A 19,693-nucleotide genomic window follows, 5' to 3' on the forward strand; every position below is an offset into this window, starting at 1 on the left:
ATCTCCAGCCTTGGCTATTTTCCATGGAAATAAAATCTTCCTAAAATGTTCACTTTACTCACGCTTATAACGAAGACTGCATGTTTAATTTATTCACTTACTTCAAAAATCTAAGGGGAAAATTATAAAGTCATAGGTAGTGCTTATGCTCACCTACTTGTGTACAAAACCCACACATACACCTGGCTATGAATCTATGTCATTCTGTACATTAGTCCAGAAATTGTGAGCAAGAATTTGATTGAAATCTTTGACTCTTCCCCTTTTTAAGCCAACTATGAATAGTCTAATCGGGAAAACTCTTCAGCCAAATCTTCTTAAAGAATTACTGGCAATAATGTTACTTTATTATTCTTTCATTACTTCAAAATCACCTTTTATTTTTCCCAAAGCACTTGTTTCATGGAACTTATATGCTATACTAAACATGAGGAAATGTGTCTTCATTGTAAAGAAGCATATATAATCACTTTTATAAAACAGCTTTCAAGAAAATTTCACTAAATGCATTCTGGATGCTATTGGATATCTACTAAAAGAAATGGTTTTAGAAAATAAATGCAAAGCTGAAAATATTTTATTTCAAGTGTCTGATAGCAATCCAACATTTTATTCTGACAAACCAGGAGAGTGAAATTTGAATGGAATGGCAAAATATAAGCAGAATAAAATTGTACTCTTCTGTGACCTTTTCTTTAAAGACATAGAGATGAATAAAAACATGAGCAAAGCCTTGTAACTAAAATGACTTTTGTCAATAGTAATGAGTGAGGATTGTGGGGTATGGAAAGCTCACAAGGATGCCAGTGGCTTTTGCTAAAATTCAGAGGTGCCCAAAGAATAGCACATAGGATTCTAAACTTTTAAAGCAGGTTTTTTTTTTTCTTTTCTTTCTTTTATCATAGGATTACAGAGTGAATATCTTTCTCCGTCAGAAATGGAATGATCCTCGCCTTGCATATAGTGAATATCCTGATGACTCTTTAGACCTAGACCCTTCCATGTTGGACTCCATTTGGAAACCTGATTTGTTCTTTGCCAATGAAAAGGGTGCCAACTTTCATGAAGTTACTACAGACAATAAACTGTTAAGAATTTTCAAGAATGGAAATGTTCTTTATTCAATAAGGTGAGTCATAGACAAATCCCTGATTTCAGTGAAATACTCTGTTGTTTTGTTTTTTTTTTTAATGAGTGTTTTGAGATTTTTGAGTAAGTGTTATCATTGTTCCACTTGAGTTCCTCTAATATACCACTTCCCAAATATGTCTGATCACCAATAATAGACCCAAATTCCAGATCTAGGAACTGTATGAGTAATTCTTAAATATCCACTTTTTTAAACAAATGGCTCAGCCTCTTAATATCAGCCAAATTGGTGGGCAGTTTAAAGGCAAATTGAATGATAGCTGATTCATAGACTGTGATTATATTTTTATGAATGCATACTTTCTTTAAATATTTGTCAGTGAAGAAATATTTTTATTTACTTGTCTGGGATTCATTTTTCATAAATTATTTTTCAGGTATTTGTATATTTTTGATCTCCTTGGGTTTCTCTGGTCATTCTTTAGAAAAGATCTTATTTACATTTCAGTTATTTATAATGCATTTCTAAGAAGACTATGTAGCTTTTAAAAACTAATACCAAAACATAACAATAATTAATACCAACATATAAACACTAATATTAAAATTTCTTGACTGTTGAACTTTAGGGCCCATTCAACTTTGTCTGTTTATTAAATATCAAACAGGAGTAAAATCAATAAATAACAATTTGAAAGGATATATTTGATGATTTGTGTCACACATGAAAAATATTTTAAAATAAAATTATTATCTTAAAACTTCCATAATTATTTTCTTTATTTAGTTTATGGGTAGATTAATGATATTTCATTGTTTATATCAAGTCTTATTGGAATTGGAAAATGGTGCCATGCATTATGAATTGCTTACGTATCTTGCAATTTTTTTGAGAAAAGTTATGAAATGATTCTGAATTGCATCTTTTGTCTTTCAGTATGAGTTCAGATGAAACAGATGATGTCTCTCAGCTCCTAGTTTTTGTTTGTTATAGCCAGACTCGCTTAATCAGACTAAATTCATTTTTTGTGAGTTGTTTTTAGAAATCTCACAGACTTTAAAATCTTCAAATGGCAAACAGTTTCTTTGTTCACAAAAGTTATGCTAGAAAAGAAAAATCTCTCACTCAGTTTACAAATGGAACATCTGTGATATCTCATGAGAGACCTGGCTTTCCTGCTTCTTTAAAGACTGTCCTGGCCAACCTGCCCTGTTGAACTTACCCATTTATCTGTACTTCCTTCTTAAGCCTCTTAAAACAAAGAAATAAACCGAGTAAGGAATAAAAATGGCATTAGCACACCAGAGGATGAAAGTGATGGGAAAGAAGACAGTGACAGATGAGCGATGATGACGTATTTTAGGACGCTAAAAAATGAATGCACTGTGAAAAGTGACTTAACAGGCGCAACTGAAATCTAAGCTACAGTGGTGGAACCCAAAAAGAAGAAAATAATATCCTCGAGCTTTTAGAAATTTAAGACAGCTAGGACTTCAGAAAGTGGGAGCTAGAAAAAAAGGACAAGAATTGATTTAAAACTTGCAGAAAGAAGACTAAGCTTTCTATTCCTGATTTTCTTGTCCATGTCCTTCAGATTAGGAACTACCTTTTTGCCATCTGAAATGAGCAGAATGAGGTCAGAAAATCTGGGAGAGGTTGTGCCAAGAGCTTCAGGAGTAGAGACTCCAGGCATAGCTGGCATCTGTCATGTGACCTTATACCGAGAAAATGGAGATTACATGAGGTTTGCACACTGTATGGTGAAACCTTTGTTCTCCCTAAAATACTGAAAGCCAGTCCTAAACTTCTTCCACTGAGCAGTAGCAGTCAGAAGAATATACCTCCGGGAAAATATCTACAAATACTGACAATTGGGGAACCACCAAGGAAAAATCTGCACAGCCATGTTATTATCCTACTGTTAAGACTATTACTCAATGAACCATCTGCTACTAACTGAGTTCCAAATGATTTTTCTTGCCTCATTCTTAAATAAAAACAGACATTTGAGAACATCCTATAATATTAACAATCAAAAAAGAAGCAAAGCAAAGGCCATGGGATGCCTGGGTGGCTCAGATGGTTAAGCGTCCACCTTCGGCTCGGGTCATGGTCTCAGGACCCTGGGGTCGAGCCCCAAGTTGGGCTTCCAGCTTAGCGAGGCGTCTGCTTCTCCCTCTCCCTCTCACTCTCCCCCTGCTTGTGCTCTCTCTGTCTCTCTGTCTTTCTCAAATGAATAAATAAAATCTTAAAAAAAAAAGAAAAAAGAAGCAGAGGCCAAAAGAAACACACAGAGGAAATGAAGAGAATAAAGGAGAAAATTAAAGAAAGAGAAAAGCATTGCCGTAAGAGAAAATGCAGAGAATTAAAAAAAAAATCTCTGGACAGATGAGACAACTGCATGCATGAAATAAGAAAGGAATAAAAGGAATCATTCAGACCATAACAGGAGCAAATAGTAAACCAAAGTGAAAAAAAGAGTCAGTAGAATATTTGGAAGATGAAGTGAAGACATCTCCCAAGTAAAATCAAGGTACAAAGAAATAGAGGAGAAAGAATGTGAAAATCAGGACATCAATACAAAGACTTAATATGTGACCAGAAAGAAAGAACAGAAAAAACCCGAAGTTTCCATGAAAAACAAGGAATTGATAGATTACCTGCTGTATTGACCATCGAGAGGGACTTTGTAGTTCTGTTAGGGAGTCTGTTGAATTTGTAGGTCTGATAGGGAATTTGTTGACTATTAAAATGAGACAATTATTCGTACTAGGAAAAACAAAATGCTACATGAGAGTTATAATTATAGCAAACTACTATGCTTAACCACGAACAGTAATTACTTATTCATAATATGTAAACACTGAATATTAATTTAACCATAAATATTTATATAACTAAATTTTGAGTATTAAGGGAGAGTTAAGTACATGGAGTGTGGTATAAAAGAAATTTTTTCCTTGTAAGAAATTAATAGACAATTTCACAAACTTAAAAAATCAAGCATAATATAATAGCAATTGAGATATATGACTGCAAATCTTAGACGAGTGTCTAAAGAGAGGCTGCTTCCGAGGAGCTAGAACTGAACTGGGGGTAGATGGGTAGGGCAAAAATACAACTGTTTTTTTATATGCTTTCTCTAATGTTTGAACTTCTAAATGATATCCATGAATTATACTGATAATTTGTAAATCAAATCCTTTTCAAGGGAGGGCTTTGGAGCCAGCTGCATGACCCTTAGATGGTCCAAGTTGGGATTTGGTTTTACTCTACTTATAAAATTAGCCTATTACTTATTTTATGGATGCTGACAGAAGACACAACACTGGGTCAGAGATAAAGGAAGGTATTACTTACTGCAAGCAAGCAACACGGGCATCAGTGAATTTGCCTAATTTCTCCCTTGCCCTCAAGTTTCACTGGAACACAGCATTAGGCCCTGATGGATGTAACACACACTGTGTACCTGTGTCCCAGCTGTGGACCACTGAGTTTGGGGAATCCACTGCCTTTATAGCAAGCGGTAAGCAAGCCTCCTCTTTGTCCAGAAGAACACGTTATCTCATCTCTCAAAATTAGCAGCTGCATAAACAACCCCAAGAAATGGCTCAGGTAAAAGAATGGTCCAGGGCTTACAGTCTTGGCACATCCAGCAAGTGGTATAGCAAAATGCACAGAGGCCCACAGACGACTGTCTCTCCCAAGCCAGATCCAGGTTCTACGATTTACCAGCTGTATTTGGGGCAAGTTTCTGCGTGTGAAAGGCTCATTTTTCTTACATGCATGAGAGTGAAAATGCTAATTACCTTGAGCCTAAAATAATGTATGTGAAGCCCTAGCATGGTGCCAGGCATACAGCAGATAGTAAAGTTGTTATTTGTATCTTCCTCAAAAGAAAACAAAACCCCCCAAAAAGTATAAGTGCTGGTGTTCTCCAGAATTTGTAAGTTAGCACTGTGTGGACACTTGCAAGTTATTGATGTAAGTTTCTGTTTTATCACTTGGAAAAGGGGGATGGCAAAATCCTCATCACAAGATAATGGAAGCACATCAGAGGCAGTTTAATATTATCTACTACTTACTTTACTAACACTACTAATACATACTAATACATCCAGCTTTACTGCTTATATTAAGGAGCATTAGTGTATTAGAAATCAAATAATAGGAAGAAATTTTAGATCAAAAGTGCTATGCACAGAGACTTGTCAAAGATCATAACACAATTTCAATTTTTATTCAAACTAAATATAATCACTCTTTCTTTGAAATTCTGTTGTGAAAAGAATTAAGGCTTACTTATACAATATGTATTTATTTTGAATATTAATTTTTAATAGAAAAAGCAAACTATCAACAGATGCATTTGAAGATGTTGCTTATTCAAGGGCAATCAATTTACAATACCATAAAATAGATTTTTGTGAGGAGAATTTTGCATGTGTGTGATTATGCATATTTTTCTGAAGAAAAGCTTACATCAACTTCCTGAAGGAACCGTCGACAACATGGAGATTCCACTGGTGATGGGTTGACAAGCTTTAAAATCATCTCTAAAATCGGATGACAACAAAATTCCAGATTAGAACATTAGTTACAATCCAACAATCTAATCTCTCCTGAGAGTTTTTTGATCTTTATAGAATCATAATAAAATACCAAATCACTCAAGTAAATATATAAAATCAATGGGGAAACTCCTTATATTTTCTAAAGTTTAATTACATTTCTCTGATTTTGTTGGAAGAATCACTTATGTATCTTTTACTTTAAGTGTAATAATGCTGAATGAAATGTCATTTCTTGTGTTATATAAATATAAAATTTGAAAAATCATTTAATTAAAAAAACCATTTTCATTTTCATGAAAAATGTTTCATTGCCTTTCAAAGGCAGTATACTTAGCAGTATAGAATTTAGAACTGGACTCCCAGATTTGCAAATTCTGCCCTATTAATCTCTGCTTTGTAATGCCCCAGGTGAGTTGCCCTCTTAGTTTCCTCATCTCTAAAATAAGGTAATATTGTTTACCTGTCTTACAAATTTGTAGGAGGCAATAAGTGAGTTGAGAAATTGTAAAGTTTTTAAAATAGTGTCTACTACATAGTAAGTACGATAGATGTATTACCTTTATTATGATATTACAGATAATATTGCAAAGCTGATAGTTAATCAAGAGGTCATTGTTCGGGGTCCTGGGTGGCAGAGTCGGTTGAGCATCCAGCTTTTGGTTTTGGCTCAGGTCATGATCTCAGGGTTGGGCTGAGATTGGGCTCTGCTGAGTACGGGGTCCGCTGGAGATTCTCTCTGCCCCTCTCGCTCGTTCTCTCCCTCTCTCTCTCTCAAATAAATAAATGAATCTTTAAAAAAAAAGAGGTAATTGTTCTTATGACATTAAATTTAGAAAAATTAGGAACTAATAAAGATACTTATCAGTTTCATAAAGAGCCAAAAATGGAGTCAGAAAAGTTTTATATATATATATATAAATATATATAATTATATATAAACATATATATACTTATATAGTTTTATATATACATATATTTAATATATATAAATATATTATATAAATATATTTATATATAATATATGAAATATAAAATATATATGTATATATTTATATATATATTAAGTATATGTATATACTTAATTAATGATTGAGATAGACACCATACTCTAGGCAATGCATGTTCAAAAATGGGCAATACTGGGGCACCTGGATAGCTCAGTCTGTTAGGTGTCTGCCTTCGGGTCAGGTCATGATCCCAGGGTCCTGGGATGGAGCCCCGCATTGGGCTCCCTGCTCAGCTGGGAGCCTGCTTCTCCCTCTCCCTTTGCTTCTCCCCTTGCTTGTGCTCGCTCTCATTCTCTCAAACAAATAAATAAAATCTTAAAAAAATGGACAATACCTCCATTTTAATCAGGTCAACTGTTTGTCATAGATTATAGTCATCCATTTTAACATTACTACTTCACTAAGCCAAGACTTTTTAAGAGAAAATAAAAAACACCATATCCTGTTTATGTGTCTTGTCTCAGAAAGAGAACTTAGTGTCCTCGCTTTTACACAAGAAGATATTCATTTCCAAAACAGTAGAATGTGATTAATTGCCTTTTGATTTAGTTTTCTTTTATGTGGTCAGAATGTATCTTTAATTTATATATAAAGTTTTGATGAAGAAATTCAGTATCACACCCATCAGGCTGACATGTATTTTTTCATTCGTCTGTTGTTAAAGAAGTAATTGTATAGTACTTTAAACAAAAGAAAGAATGTCAATAAACAGATGTTTTTCAGGATATGATTTATGACAGAAGCTCTACAAACAGTGATTTTCTTTGCCAAATAATTCCTTTCAAGCCCTTCTTTTTTAAAGAATTATGTAATGTCTCTCATTTTATGCCAGAAAAATAGCCAGGATATGAATTTGACATCACATGCATGGTGAGAGCTTGGAAAAGATTCTGAGAATGCTATTCACTTTCATACAAAAGGTCACAGAATTAATTCTCCAAGCCAACATTTGAAACTGGCTGTCCCGAGAGCCTTGGATGTTTGGAAAATTAATGTGCGTATGTTCAAAATATACTTGTGCATACACTTCTAATGAACCCTTTCACAAGACAGAGAACATTGTGTCCACCTCATTTTACAGTTGCCTTTTTCCAGAGAGAATTTTGTAAATCTACAAGATCATACAGGATCACTTAACCTAGCTGAACCAGGAGAAAATTGCTCTTGAAGAATGAACCTTATGAATTATTTTAGTGTGTTATGGACTCTGACTTGAAGGAGCTGTCAAATGATTCTCCTGGGACTCTAAAAAATTCAACAGCTTTACATGTCTGTCTGTTTATATCTCTCAAATTATGTTAATTGTAGTCACTGTAGAACATGCATTATTATAACTTTATGTCTATGGTCTACATGAAAATGCCATTTTGGAGAATGTGGGTACATTTGGTAGTGCTGATGATTATTTTTTTGTTAAAGCTTAAATAAGTTTTATATGTGATTTAAAATTTTTTTAAGATTTATTCATTTAGAGAGAGAGGGAGAGAGAGAGCATGGGGGGGCAGGTGAGGGGGGAGAGTCTTCAAGCAGACTCCCCGCTGGGTGGGGAGTCGGACACTGGGTTCAATTCCACTACTCATGAGATCATGACCTGAATGAAAGCCAAGAGTTTGACGCTTAACCAATTGAGCCACCTAGGTACCCTGACTTTATATTTGATTAATTCAGGCATCTTTGTGCTTTTCTTATTTAACTCAGGGATGGGGAAGATGGAGGAGTCTGGAGGTGGTAGAATACTAGTAGTCCTTAATAACTAATATTTATTGAGTGTTTACTATGTGTCAGATACTTGTCTAAGCACTTTACATGAATTAACTCATGTATTGTTCACAACATTTCTCCAGAGCAAGTACTATGATTACATTCATTTTGGAGATGAGAACCCTGAAATATAGTAAAGTAAAGTAATCTACCTACGGCTACAAAGTTTAAGTAAAAAAACCCACCTAAGGTGCTCACTGATATGCTGAATTTCAACGGGAATATTTTAAGTAAAGGGGCTGGCTAGAGAGTTCTCAGTAAGAACTTTATTTGAATAAACTTGGATTTGTTTCGACCTGGGCTTCTTTTTCCTTGGTCCAAGAACTACAAATTCTTGCTAATCTTTCAAGATCATGTTTTCCAATAAAAAAATATATTTTCATGAGTTATGAATTATCTGGAATGCCAACATACTAATATTTTCTGGGAGGGGAAAATGGGCAGAATGACCATCCAGGTCATCCTACTTTGTGTGAGCCAAATTAGAAGTTTGTTTGGTAAGCATAGGATTATGTCACACAGATTCTAGAAGGCTATTTCTTGATCCTGGTAAAATCTGATTAAATGCCCTAGTCCTACAGCAGAGGACCCCACTCTAATAGCTAGAATTTTCAAGTCCTCCAGATTCAGGTTTTTTTTCCTCTGATATTACTGCTGGATATTCACTGACAACTTCTTCAATGTTTCAAAGACGACTGAAAGTTGTCGCACAGATTCCTTCTTACACCCTCTTTTTCCAATTCCATGGATATACTTGCCTCCTCAAACATGCTGTACATGTGATCTTGGGGAACTGTGCCCTTTGTCATTTGGTGTTAATTTTATGGAACCCACTCTCAAATTTCTTTGTGAGGGTCTTTTCTGGAAATATAGACCTTTTGTAGACATCTACAGTCCTCTGTAAAGGAATTAATGATTGAGCAAAATAAATAAATGTGATTGGATGCTTAAATATACAGCTTTTCTCCTCCCCGAAAAACAGATTTATATATAAAGGTACAGCTGTTTCATAGTAAATAACATACTCAAGCTGGAGCAAATTTTATTCGAAGAGTTGTTAGTCACTAGCCAAAGCTTGTTTCCCAGTTGTACCCTGAACAACAGAATATTCATATGATATCATAAATTACTTTTAAAAATAATTAGTTTGTGTAAGACTGTTGAATCACAGACCTGTACCTCTGAAACAAATAATACATTATATGTTAAAAAAAAAAGAAGATAGCAGGAGGGGAAGAATGAAGGGGGGCAAATCAGAGGGGGAGATGAACCATGAGAGACTATGGACTCTGAGAAACAAACTGAGGGTTCTAGAGGGGAGGGGGGTGGGGGGATGGGTTAGCCTGGTGATGGGTATTAAAGAGGGCATGTACTGAATGGAGCACTGGGTGTTATATGCAAACAATGAATCATGGAACACTACATCAAAAACTAATGATGTAATGTATGGTGATTAACATAACATAATAAGAAAAATAATAATTACTTTGAATTCTTTCAGATTGACATTAACACTTTCTTGTCCAATGGATCTCAAGAATTTTCCAATGGATGTACAAACATGTATAATGCAACTGGAAAGTTGTAAGTATGGACAACTTACTTTTTCTGAACACTTTAAAAAGTATAGTCAATATAAATTTTAATGGATTATGTAGATAATTTATAATTATGTAATATTTTTTGTCAGATATTTACTAGTCATGTTATCTATCACCACGTAATGAAAGTAATCTCTTTTAACACATGCAGTCTATACTATAATAAATAAGTTGAGGACCTAACAATAACAGTTTTTATGCTTGACAAACAGCTATATGTATCTCTATACCAGTTACCAAAGGTAAAAAAGATAATAATCATTAATATCAAGCCGCCATTTTCTCTTTGGGTACCTGCTACAGACCAAGCATTTTGTATGTTATTTTCAATACTCACAAAAAAGATATTGCTGTCCCCATGTTTCCACACGTCAAAATGGTCATTTTGAGTGCTTGAGTATTGTGCTCCAATTTATGGAGGTGGTGACAACAAATCTCCTGGTTCCAAAGTTTATGCTTACTTTGCGCCGTTTTGCAAAAGTTTATTGAGAGCGTGCTCTGCTGGAGATGTTATGCGTGTTATCTCAGGAGAAGAGAAATTTCTCACACTTGATCAGAGATTTATCCAAGCTTACAAGCATTCCTTTAACTTTAGATTTCAAAGTGGATCCACATGCATCACTGATTAATGTTAACACAAAAATTTCAGGTCTTTCTGTTTCTTTGACCTTATCTATAGAATCAACCCAAACTTAATTGATTTTCAGTGTTTAACGGCATAAAAAGTAAGCATTATGCAATCTTTTTCTTGTAGTACTGTGTTATATCAGGAAAAAAAAAAAGTCTGGCATGTTCCTTGAGGAAAATTGGAAGGTAGGTCTCCGAGGCAAGGTTTGTAATGTAGAGGATCTGTCGCTAGATGGCGAGCCTACTTCATGGGGGAACGCGGCCATTCCTCTACATTTGGTTTCCCTTCAAGTAAGGAAGTGGAAATACCTTTTAACGCTAATAACCCCTTCTTGTTAAATTTAAATGCATTACTTTTATAAGTAGTTCTTAAATGTTAAGCGTACACATGGATAAAGTACTGAGCAAAGGAAAGGAAAATAAAAGAATGTATTTTTAGTTGGGGGAATTATTTAGAAATATAAATGGGGTGGGGCAAGAAAAGATTCTCAGCAGCGGAGATTTTTTTTTTTTTTTTAGCTATACCATGAAGGCATTTTGAGGACAGGCTGATTCTGTATCTTGGTTGCAAAATTAGGTACATAGAAGAGTATCAAGAAAAAAAAAATCATGTGCAAAATAGTCGAAGACAAACAGTTGCCCTCATTACTAAACCAGACATGGTGGATGTTATCCACTAGGCAGGGAGGAATTGTTCAAGATTTAGGAGCAAGAGAATGAATCTTCTTTAAAGATTCTTTCAGCCAAATGAACCAAGGTTATTTAAGAAGGTTTCATAATATTCCAAAATAAGGAGTAGCAGTAGCGACAAAGGGGAATGATGTGGAAGGTAGAAAAATGATACCGTAGAGGAGGCAGAACTGTATCTTACCCTCTTACCCTTGAGAATTGAACAGACATAAAACAAGTTAACAGGAGAAAGAATACAAATTTATTTAATGTAAGTTTTATGTAACATGGGATCCCTCATAATGAAATGAAGACTCTGAAAAATAACAAGACCTAAATGTTTTTATACCAGTTTGGACAAGAAGAAGCAATTGTGAAAAGGCAGGTAAACTATGCAGGGAAGGAACCTAAAGGAAGATAAAGAATTATTTTAACAAGGTCTGTACAGAATTCTCTTGGCTTCGATTCCCCATTGAAGATGTTTCTTTTTTCCTGGTATAGGAACACTCCTGTTTTCAGAAAGAAAAAAAAAAAGGGAGAGATTAAAGTGCCCTTCTGGCATTTGCTGTTTTTCAAATGCCTGTAGCTCAAAATAATCCTTATGCAAAAGGGACATACTTTGGGATAGCAGAACCTACCACACTTAATTTGTTTCAATCCAAAATGGATGTGAAGCCTCTGGGAGCAGATGAGTTCAAAGCTTAGGCAAATAGAATCATACTGGAAATACTAACAGAGAAAGAAAACATAGGATGAGAAGTAAACGTGAAAGGGAGTATTGATAAATCCCATCTTAATATATTCGTGTTTTGGGGAATTTAGGTATAAAACCAAAAGGAGGAGTTAGACCTGGGGATACACTATTAAAAGCCGTAAAGGAAGTGTTTCAAACAATAAGATAACATTTCTGAAGGAAAGGATGTAGAGGGAAACAACAGACCCTTTAGAAATGCCTGCATTTAGAGATTGTTGGAAGGTTTCCAGTCAAGGGATGGTCATAGATAGCAAATTAAAATCAGTATCATTCAATCTCAAAAGAAACTGCTGAGATCTCTTTAACAGTATCAAATGCTACCAAAAAAATTTTTTTAAGGTAATTGAATAAAGTGCCATTGTTATCGATAGCAAAGACAAATGTGATTAGAATGATGAGGGTCAAATCTGGAGTCCCCCCCAACATTTTTTTTTTGAAGGGGGGGACATCGGAGGGGGAGACGGACCATGAGATACTGTGGACTCCAAAAAAATTTTTAAGTGTATGATGAGAAAGTGGGAGCAGTGAGTAAAATCTATTACTCCATGTTGGTAATTCTTGCCTGTTAGTTACTAAAGAAAGATGGGAAAGAGTATAGTGTCTGAGGGATAACTGGGTCACCAGACTTCTTTTCTAGAATAAGGAAAGCATACTGGGCTATTTTGCAAGACAGAAAGCTGACATAACTAGACCTTTCATTGTTTCTGCCTTTCCCAGAACATTTCCAAATCAATCAAACACTCAACATGGGAAAACAGGGCCTCTTGCCCACTCTTGCCTCCTCAGACTTTTTTCTAATTTTCTTTATCAGGAATGAATAGATTGCTTCACTCGTCCCTTTCATATTTCAGTCATTATAGACTTCCTGCTCTGTTATTAAAAATTAATTGAGCTTGCAACAGAGATACTGTTTATCAAACATCTTTAGCAGATGCTAAGAAAATCTTGTCAAAGTAGAAGCTACTGAAGTCAAATTCTTCAAGGTATTTTTCGTAAACTCTTTGAGCAATCACGCACTCTCTTTCTTTCTTTTTTCTTTCTTTTTTTTAATTATGGCTTAAAATGACAAGTTAACCTGCTGGAAAACAAGTTAACCTGCTGGAAAGCAAGAGCTATAAGTCACCTAGTGTCTTGATTGAGATTTGACTGCAAAGGGGAAAAAGAAAACAAATTGGTTTGAGAAGTGCAGAAAACAAGCAATAAAGGCACATAATTTAAAGGCAAAGCTTTTAATGGCCTGTCATGATCCAACTTTCTTAAATTCAGTGAATGTTCCATGATGTCTGTCAAGGGTCAGGAGTGTTCTAAGTGACCTGAGGAATGTTCATTCATCTAAGAATCAATTGAAAAATATCTATCAGTATCCAGTATATTTCACATAATACCTTGGGTGACACAACAATACATAAAGCACAAAATCCCTGTTTTTAAGAACTTGAGGGGCACCTGGGTGGCTCAGTCAGTTAAGCCTCTGCCTTTGGCTCAGGTCATGATTCCAGAGTCCTGGGATGGAGCCCCGTGCAGGGATCTCTGCTCAATGGGGAGCCTGCTTCTCCCTCTCCCTCAGTCTGCCACTTCCCCTGCTTGTGCTCTTTCTCCCTCCCTCTCTCTCTCTGTCAAATAAATAAATAAAATCTTAAAAAAAAAAAAAGAACTTGGAGGACCAGTTGAGGAGTTCTTTATGCAGATTTTCCTTAACGATGATAAGTAGATGTTAATGGATACTGTTGGTACAAAGGAGAAAGTGACTAAGGCAAGAACAGTGCTAAGAGTGAATAAATAACTTAGAAAAGCATATTTTTGTCTAAACTAGCCGTGACCCCACACCTCCAAAATGTCTATTCATGACTTGGACTTAAAACCCTGGGTGATACACAGTTCCTAGTGTAGGGAGAAGCAAGTCACCAGGAAAACGTGGGCAGGGCAAGTCCAGGGGAAGAGAAGTCCTGTGATAGAAACTGATGAGAAAACCAAAACACATATGAGCTAAAGATAGCATGAAGAAATAAAAATGGAGTAAATAACTTTCAAACCAGAACTAAAAAATACTGATTCATCAAATAGGATGTGGAAAAGGAGAAAAAAAAAAAAAAAGAAAATATAATACATAGGAAGCACAGAAAGAGCGCAAAAATAGCTTTCAATATTACCGTAATTACAGTAAATGTGGGGCGCCTGGGTGCCTCAGTCAGTTAAGTGTCTGACTCTTGATCTCAGCTCAGGTCTTAATCTCGTGATCATGAGTTCAAGACCCGTGTTAAAAACAAAACAAAACAAACAACTTAAAAAAACAGAACAAAAAAAACCAAAATAAACAACTTAATATAAATGCAAAGGTTAAATTCACATAGCAAAATAAAGAGATTCTCCAACTAGATGTTAACAAATATTAAGACTTAACAATATGTTTTCAACTAAACACTTTTTAAAAACATTTTGCAAAAAATTTTGGAGAAAAAGACAGAAAAATGCATATCAGAGAAATGTGTCTGAAAAAATCCAGGATAATAATTTCAATATCAGAAAAAAAAAACTATAGAAAAAAAATCATAAGACACAAATGCTTGAGTAACATGCTGATAAAGAAACAATATGTAAATAAGCTATAGTAATTATAAAACTATCTTCCATATAACTTCCAAGTACATAAAGCAAAAAAGCAGGCAGAACTACAATTTAAAAAAACAGATAAATCAGTAATTTATTTGAAGCCACAGGTACAGGTATTGGAACAAAAGTAATTTATAGATAAAGAGAAAACTCCTGGTTTGTTTTTAGCATACAAAAACAAGTACAAAAATTTTATAGTAAACTACAAAGGAAGCTTTAATAAATTCCTAAAAATCATCACATGATGGGATGGGATCTCTCACTAAAATGCAATGTGACTAATAAAAATATAAAATTACTAAAGATTACTATATATTAACCTAAATTATTACATATTACTAGACAAAGATAGATCAAGAAACCAATAGCATATAATAAATGACTCCTTGTTCAAAGAAGAAATAAAGGAAAACTACATACTAAATGACATTGAAGGCATTAACTATCAAAATCTTGAGACACAGCTAAAGCAGTTTTCTGTACTAAAAACTACTGAGCTAGGCCTTTGATTCAAGAAGACCTTGCAGAGCATTCAAAGAACCACATTAAAACTCCAAACTGGTACTTTGAAAAGTCCAAGAACTTAGAGACACCTCTGGAGAAACTCTTCAAAGAAAAAAGAAATTAGGTTGCATATAAGAGATACAGAGTGAAGAGAGGGAAATAATGGTAAATATACTAGATTGAAAACAATAAAGGAAAATCCTGAGCACACCATCTTTTCCAGTCCTATCTACTGATCTGACATTAGAAAAGAACCTCAGGAAAAAGTTTTATTTGAAAAAGAGAATTAAAAGAAATCCACACACTGCAGATAGCTAATTTTATCATAAATTAATGAGAAATTCAGAGAGCTGAGACACTAATGGGGAAAACAGAGAACATTTTGAAGACTTTTTCAATGATTTGCCTAAGAATTAATCATAAAGATGATTCTCTCAAGTTTTCTCTTAATCACAAGGATTATATGTTGCTTCAGTAACATGAATTAGAAAAATGTAGGTGATTAGTGGAGAAGGTAGTACAGAAGCTGACTTCTGCTTAAATATGCTGTGTTTCTTGTAAAATTGTGGATTTCACTAGGAATTTATTTTAGATTACTGGGGTTTTGCAATATAGCTTGAATAAGGAATGGTTATGGAAATATAGAGAAATAAGGTTAGCAGTGTTGCTTGGAGACATGAAGATAAATGAGATTTCTGAAGATAGTCTTAAAAATAAAGAGCAAAAGAGAGGACAAAGAAGGCAGCATCATTAAGTTTAAGGAAAGTTGAGGGACAAATGGAAAGAGTAAAACAGAGAAAGACAATGAAAAACTCTTTGTGACATTTTAACATATGTTTCCTAGAGACTGCTTTTCAAATATTATCACTTTATTCATGGAGTGTACATTCATATGACACTTTCACTGAACTTGAAAAAAAATCAGAAAACCAAGGCTACTGTTTTTCAATATTTAATTATGAATAGAAATGTATTAGCTGCAATTCGAATGGTGTTCCTGAGTGATTCAGTTGCTGCCATTTAAAATCAAAATGAAATAGCCACAATAAGACTGACACTTTACCTAGAAAACTAAATCTCATCACCGAGAATTCCTTTGCAGCCAAAGGAGAGAATAAGTCCTCATGTATACAGGCACACCTCATTTTACTGCACTTTGCTTTTTTGTGCTTCACAGATATTGTAGGTTTTTTTTTTTTTACAGATTGTCAGATGGTGGCAACTCTGCATCAAGAGAGTCTATCGGCACCATTTTTCAACAGCGTTTGCTCACTTTGTATATCTATGTCACATTTTGATAATTCTCACAATATTTCAAACTGTTTCATTATTATGATATTTGTTACAGTGATCTTTGATGTTACTACTGTCATTGTTTTGGGGCTCCATGAATTGCACCCATATAAGATGGCAAACTTAATGGATAATTGCATGTGTTCTGACTGCCCCACTGACCAGCCATTGCCCCATCTCTCTCCGTCTCCTTGGGCCTCCCTATTCTCTGAGACATAAAATTGAAATTAGGCCAATTAATAATCCTACAATGGCCTCTAAGTGTTCAAGTGAAAGGAAGTCTCTCACTTAAATCAAAGCTAGAAATGATTAAGCTTAGTGAGGAAGCCATGTCAAAAGCTGAGATAAGCCAAAAGCTTAGGTCTCTTATGCCGGTTAGCTAAGTTGTGAATACCAAGGAAAAATTTTTGAAGGATCTTAAAAGTGCTACTCCAGTGAACACAAAAGATAAGAAGGCAAAACAGCCTTATTGCTGATATGGAGAAGGTTGAAGTGGTCTGGATAGATCAAACCAGCCACAACATATCCCTAAGCCAAAGCCTGATCCAGAACAAGGCCCCAACTCTTCAATTCTGTGAACCCTCGGAAAGGTGAGGAAGCTAAAAAAGAAAAGGTGGGAGCTAACAGAGGTTGGTTCATGGGGTTTAAGGAAAGACACGGTCTCCATAACATAACAATGTAAGGTAAAGCAGCAAGTGCTGATGTAGAAGCTGCTGCGAGCTTTCCAGAAGATCTAACTCTGGTAATTAATGAAAGTGGCTATACTAAATAACACATTTTCAGTGTAGATGAAACAAATTTTTATTGGAAGAAGATGCCACTCGGATTTTTATAACTAGAAAAGAGAAGTCAATGCCTGGCTTCAAAGCTTCAAGGACGGGCTGACTCTCTTGTTAGGGGTTAATGCAGAGGGTGACTTTACGTTGAAGCCAATGCTCACTGACCATGCCAAAAATCCTAGAACCCTTAAGAACTAATGTTAAATCTATTCTGCCTATGCTCTAAATTGAAAAACAAAGCCTGGATGACAACACATCTCTTTACAATATGGTTTACTGAATATTTTAAGTGCATCATGAGACCCACTGCTCAGAAAAAAAAAAAAAAATTCCTTTCGAAATATGACTGTTCCTTGACCATGCACTTTGTCACCCAAGAGCCCTGATGGAGATGGACAATGAAATGAATGTTGCTTTCAAGTCTGACAACACAATATTCATTCTGCAGTCCATGGATCAAGGAGTAATTCTGACTTTCAAGTCTTATTATTTAAGAAATACATTTCGTAAGGCTCTAGCTGCCATACATAGTGATTCCTCTGATGGATTTGGGCAAAGTAAATTGAAAACCTTCTGGAAAGGATTCACCATTCTAGGTGCCATTAAGAACATTTGTGATTCATGGGAAGAGATCAAAATATCAACATGCAGAGGAGTTTGGAAGAAATTGATTCCAACCCTCATGGATGACTTCAAGACTTCAGTGGAGGCAGTAACTGGAGATGTGGTGGGAATAACAAAAGAACTACAATTAGAAGTGGAGCCTGAAGATGGGGCTGCATTGCTGCAATCTCATGATAGAACTTGAACAGATGAAGAACTCTGTCTTATGGAAGGTTTTTTTGAGATGGAAACTGCTCCTGGTGAAGATGCTATGAAGAGTGTTGAAATGACAACAAAGGATTTAGAATGTTACATAAATTTAGTCAATAAAGCAGCACCAGGGTTTGTGGGGAAAGAAGTTCTGTGGGGAAAATGCTATCCAACAGCATCACATGCCGCGGAGAAATCATAGGTGAAACGAAGAGTCTGCTGATGCGGCAAACTTCATTATTGTCTTGTTTTAAGAAATTGCCACAGCCTCCCCAACTGTCAGCAGTCACCCACATCAAGGCAAGACACTCCACCAGCAAAAAAGCTATGACTCACAGAGAGCTCAGATGATGGTTAGCAATTTTTAGCAAAAAAATATTTTTAAATTAAGGTATGTACATTGTGTGGGTTTTTTTTTTTTTTTGGACTTAATGCTATTGCCCATCTACTAGACTATAGTATAATATAAGCATGACTTTTATATGCACTTGGAAGCCAAAAAATTATTTGACTCACTTTATTGCAATATTCTCTTTATTGCAGTGGTGTAGATCTGAACCTGCAACATATCTCTGAGGATGCCTGTAGGTTCGAAGTCAAACATTTCCTTTATCAAATCTAAAGGCCTGCCCCATAGAGTGCTTATTTGTCAAATCTCAACAGAATTTTGCCCAACTGCTTTTATAAAAGCCAGAAGTTCAATATACTGTTATGCCTCCAGTCTACAACATCCTCATTCACCCTCATGAGAGAATTCTAGAAGAAATCCTGTGAATGCTTGCTGTTGGGTATAAAGAAATTGTATTAGTTTCATTTATCTTTCTAATACTCATTTTTTTTCTAGTGTCAAGTTCAGTCAGAAAATATAGGCCAATTACCATGACAATTTGCATCTCCAAAATTCACACCAGTAGAAACCTATTAAAATATCAATAAAAAATATTAACTCATATACGCCACAGAGAGAATTCTGCAATGAAGCTCTACTTTTCATTACATGTTTCATTTAATTTAAAAAATAGTGTGTGATTTGTGCCCCAATTTTTGTGTGTTGTTGCTGATAATGGTGTAAGATTGAGTGACATTTGTACTGAAGATAAACTAAAGAGATAAATTAAAGTGATCACTAGCCTTCCTTCTCAGAATTAGATTGTATTAGTTTACTGAAGTTCGGGTCTACTACATGATCTTTTTTTTTTTTAATTGGCCATGTGAAGTAAACATAAAGCTGTCTTTTCAAAGAACAAATTTTCATTATGATATCACAGTTTTGTTTATAAATGCATCTTGTTCGTTTGCTACACAAATTACTAGTATATGAGGAAAGGAAACACAGCTATGTTATAACTTAGACTATGCCCCTAAGGGATTGACAGTGCAAATCGATGTGCAGGAATAAGGGTGAGGAAAAAACTAAAGATTTAATTTTCAGCCTTTAATTTATACCATAACAAAAATTTCTAAATTGACAATTTTTTCCCCAGGTGAAAAAAGACACTGAAGATATTTTTTAATCTTGGAAGAACATTGAGTAATAATTTCCTAACATCATAGTAAAGCTTTAGGATTTATAAAAAGACAAAGATGACATGGGGTATATAAACTATCACT

The 19,693-nt window shown here is 34.9% G+C and overlaps 1 protein-coding gene across 2 annotated transcripts in view; it reads left to right on the plus strand.

Moving 5' to 3' along the window:
* Nucleotides 1–19,693, plus strand: part of GLRA3 (glycine receptor alpha 3) — a 179,155-nt gene that overhangs the window by 102,118 nt on the left and 57,344 nt on the right. For both annotated transcript variants that reach the window (XM_028114367.2, XM_028114368.2), the window contains exons 4-5: nucleotides 906–1,129; nucleotides 9,934–10,016. In XM_028114367.2, the coding sequence (XP_027970168.1) occupies nucleotides 906–1,129; nucleotides 9,934–10,016 (307 nt within the window). The remainder of the gene's footprint in view (nucleotides 1–905; nucleotides 1,130–9,933; nucleotides 10,017–19,693) is intronic.

Source organism: Eumetopias jubatus, unplaced genomic scaffold (assembly GCF_037043125.1).
Source record: "Eumetopias jubatus isolate StellerSeaLion01/CBP00866 unplaced genomic scaffold, mEumJub1_p1.0 scaffold_2, whole genome shotgun sequence".
In the NCBI taxonomy this organism is placed as follows: domain Eukaryota; kingdom Metazoa; phylum Chordata; class Mammalia; order Carnivora; family Otariidae; genus Eumetopias; species Eumetopias jubatus.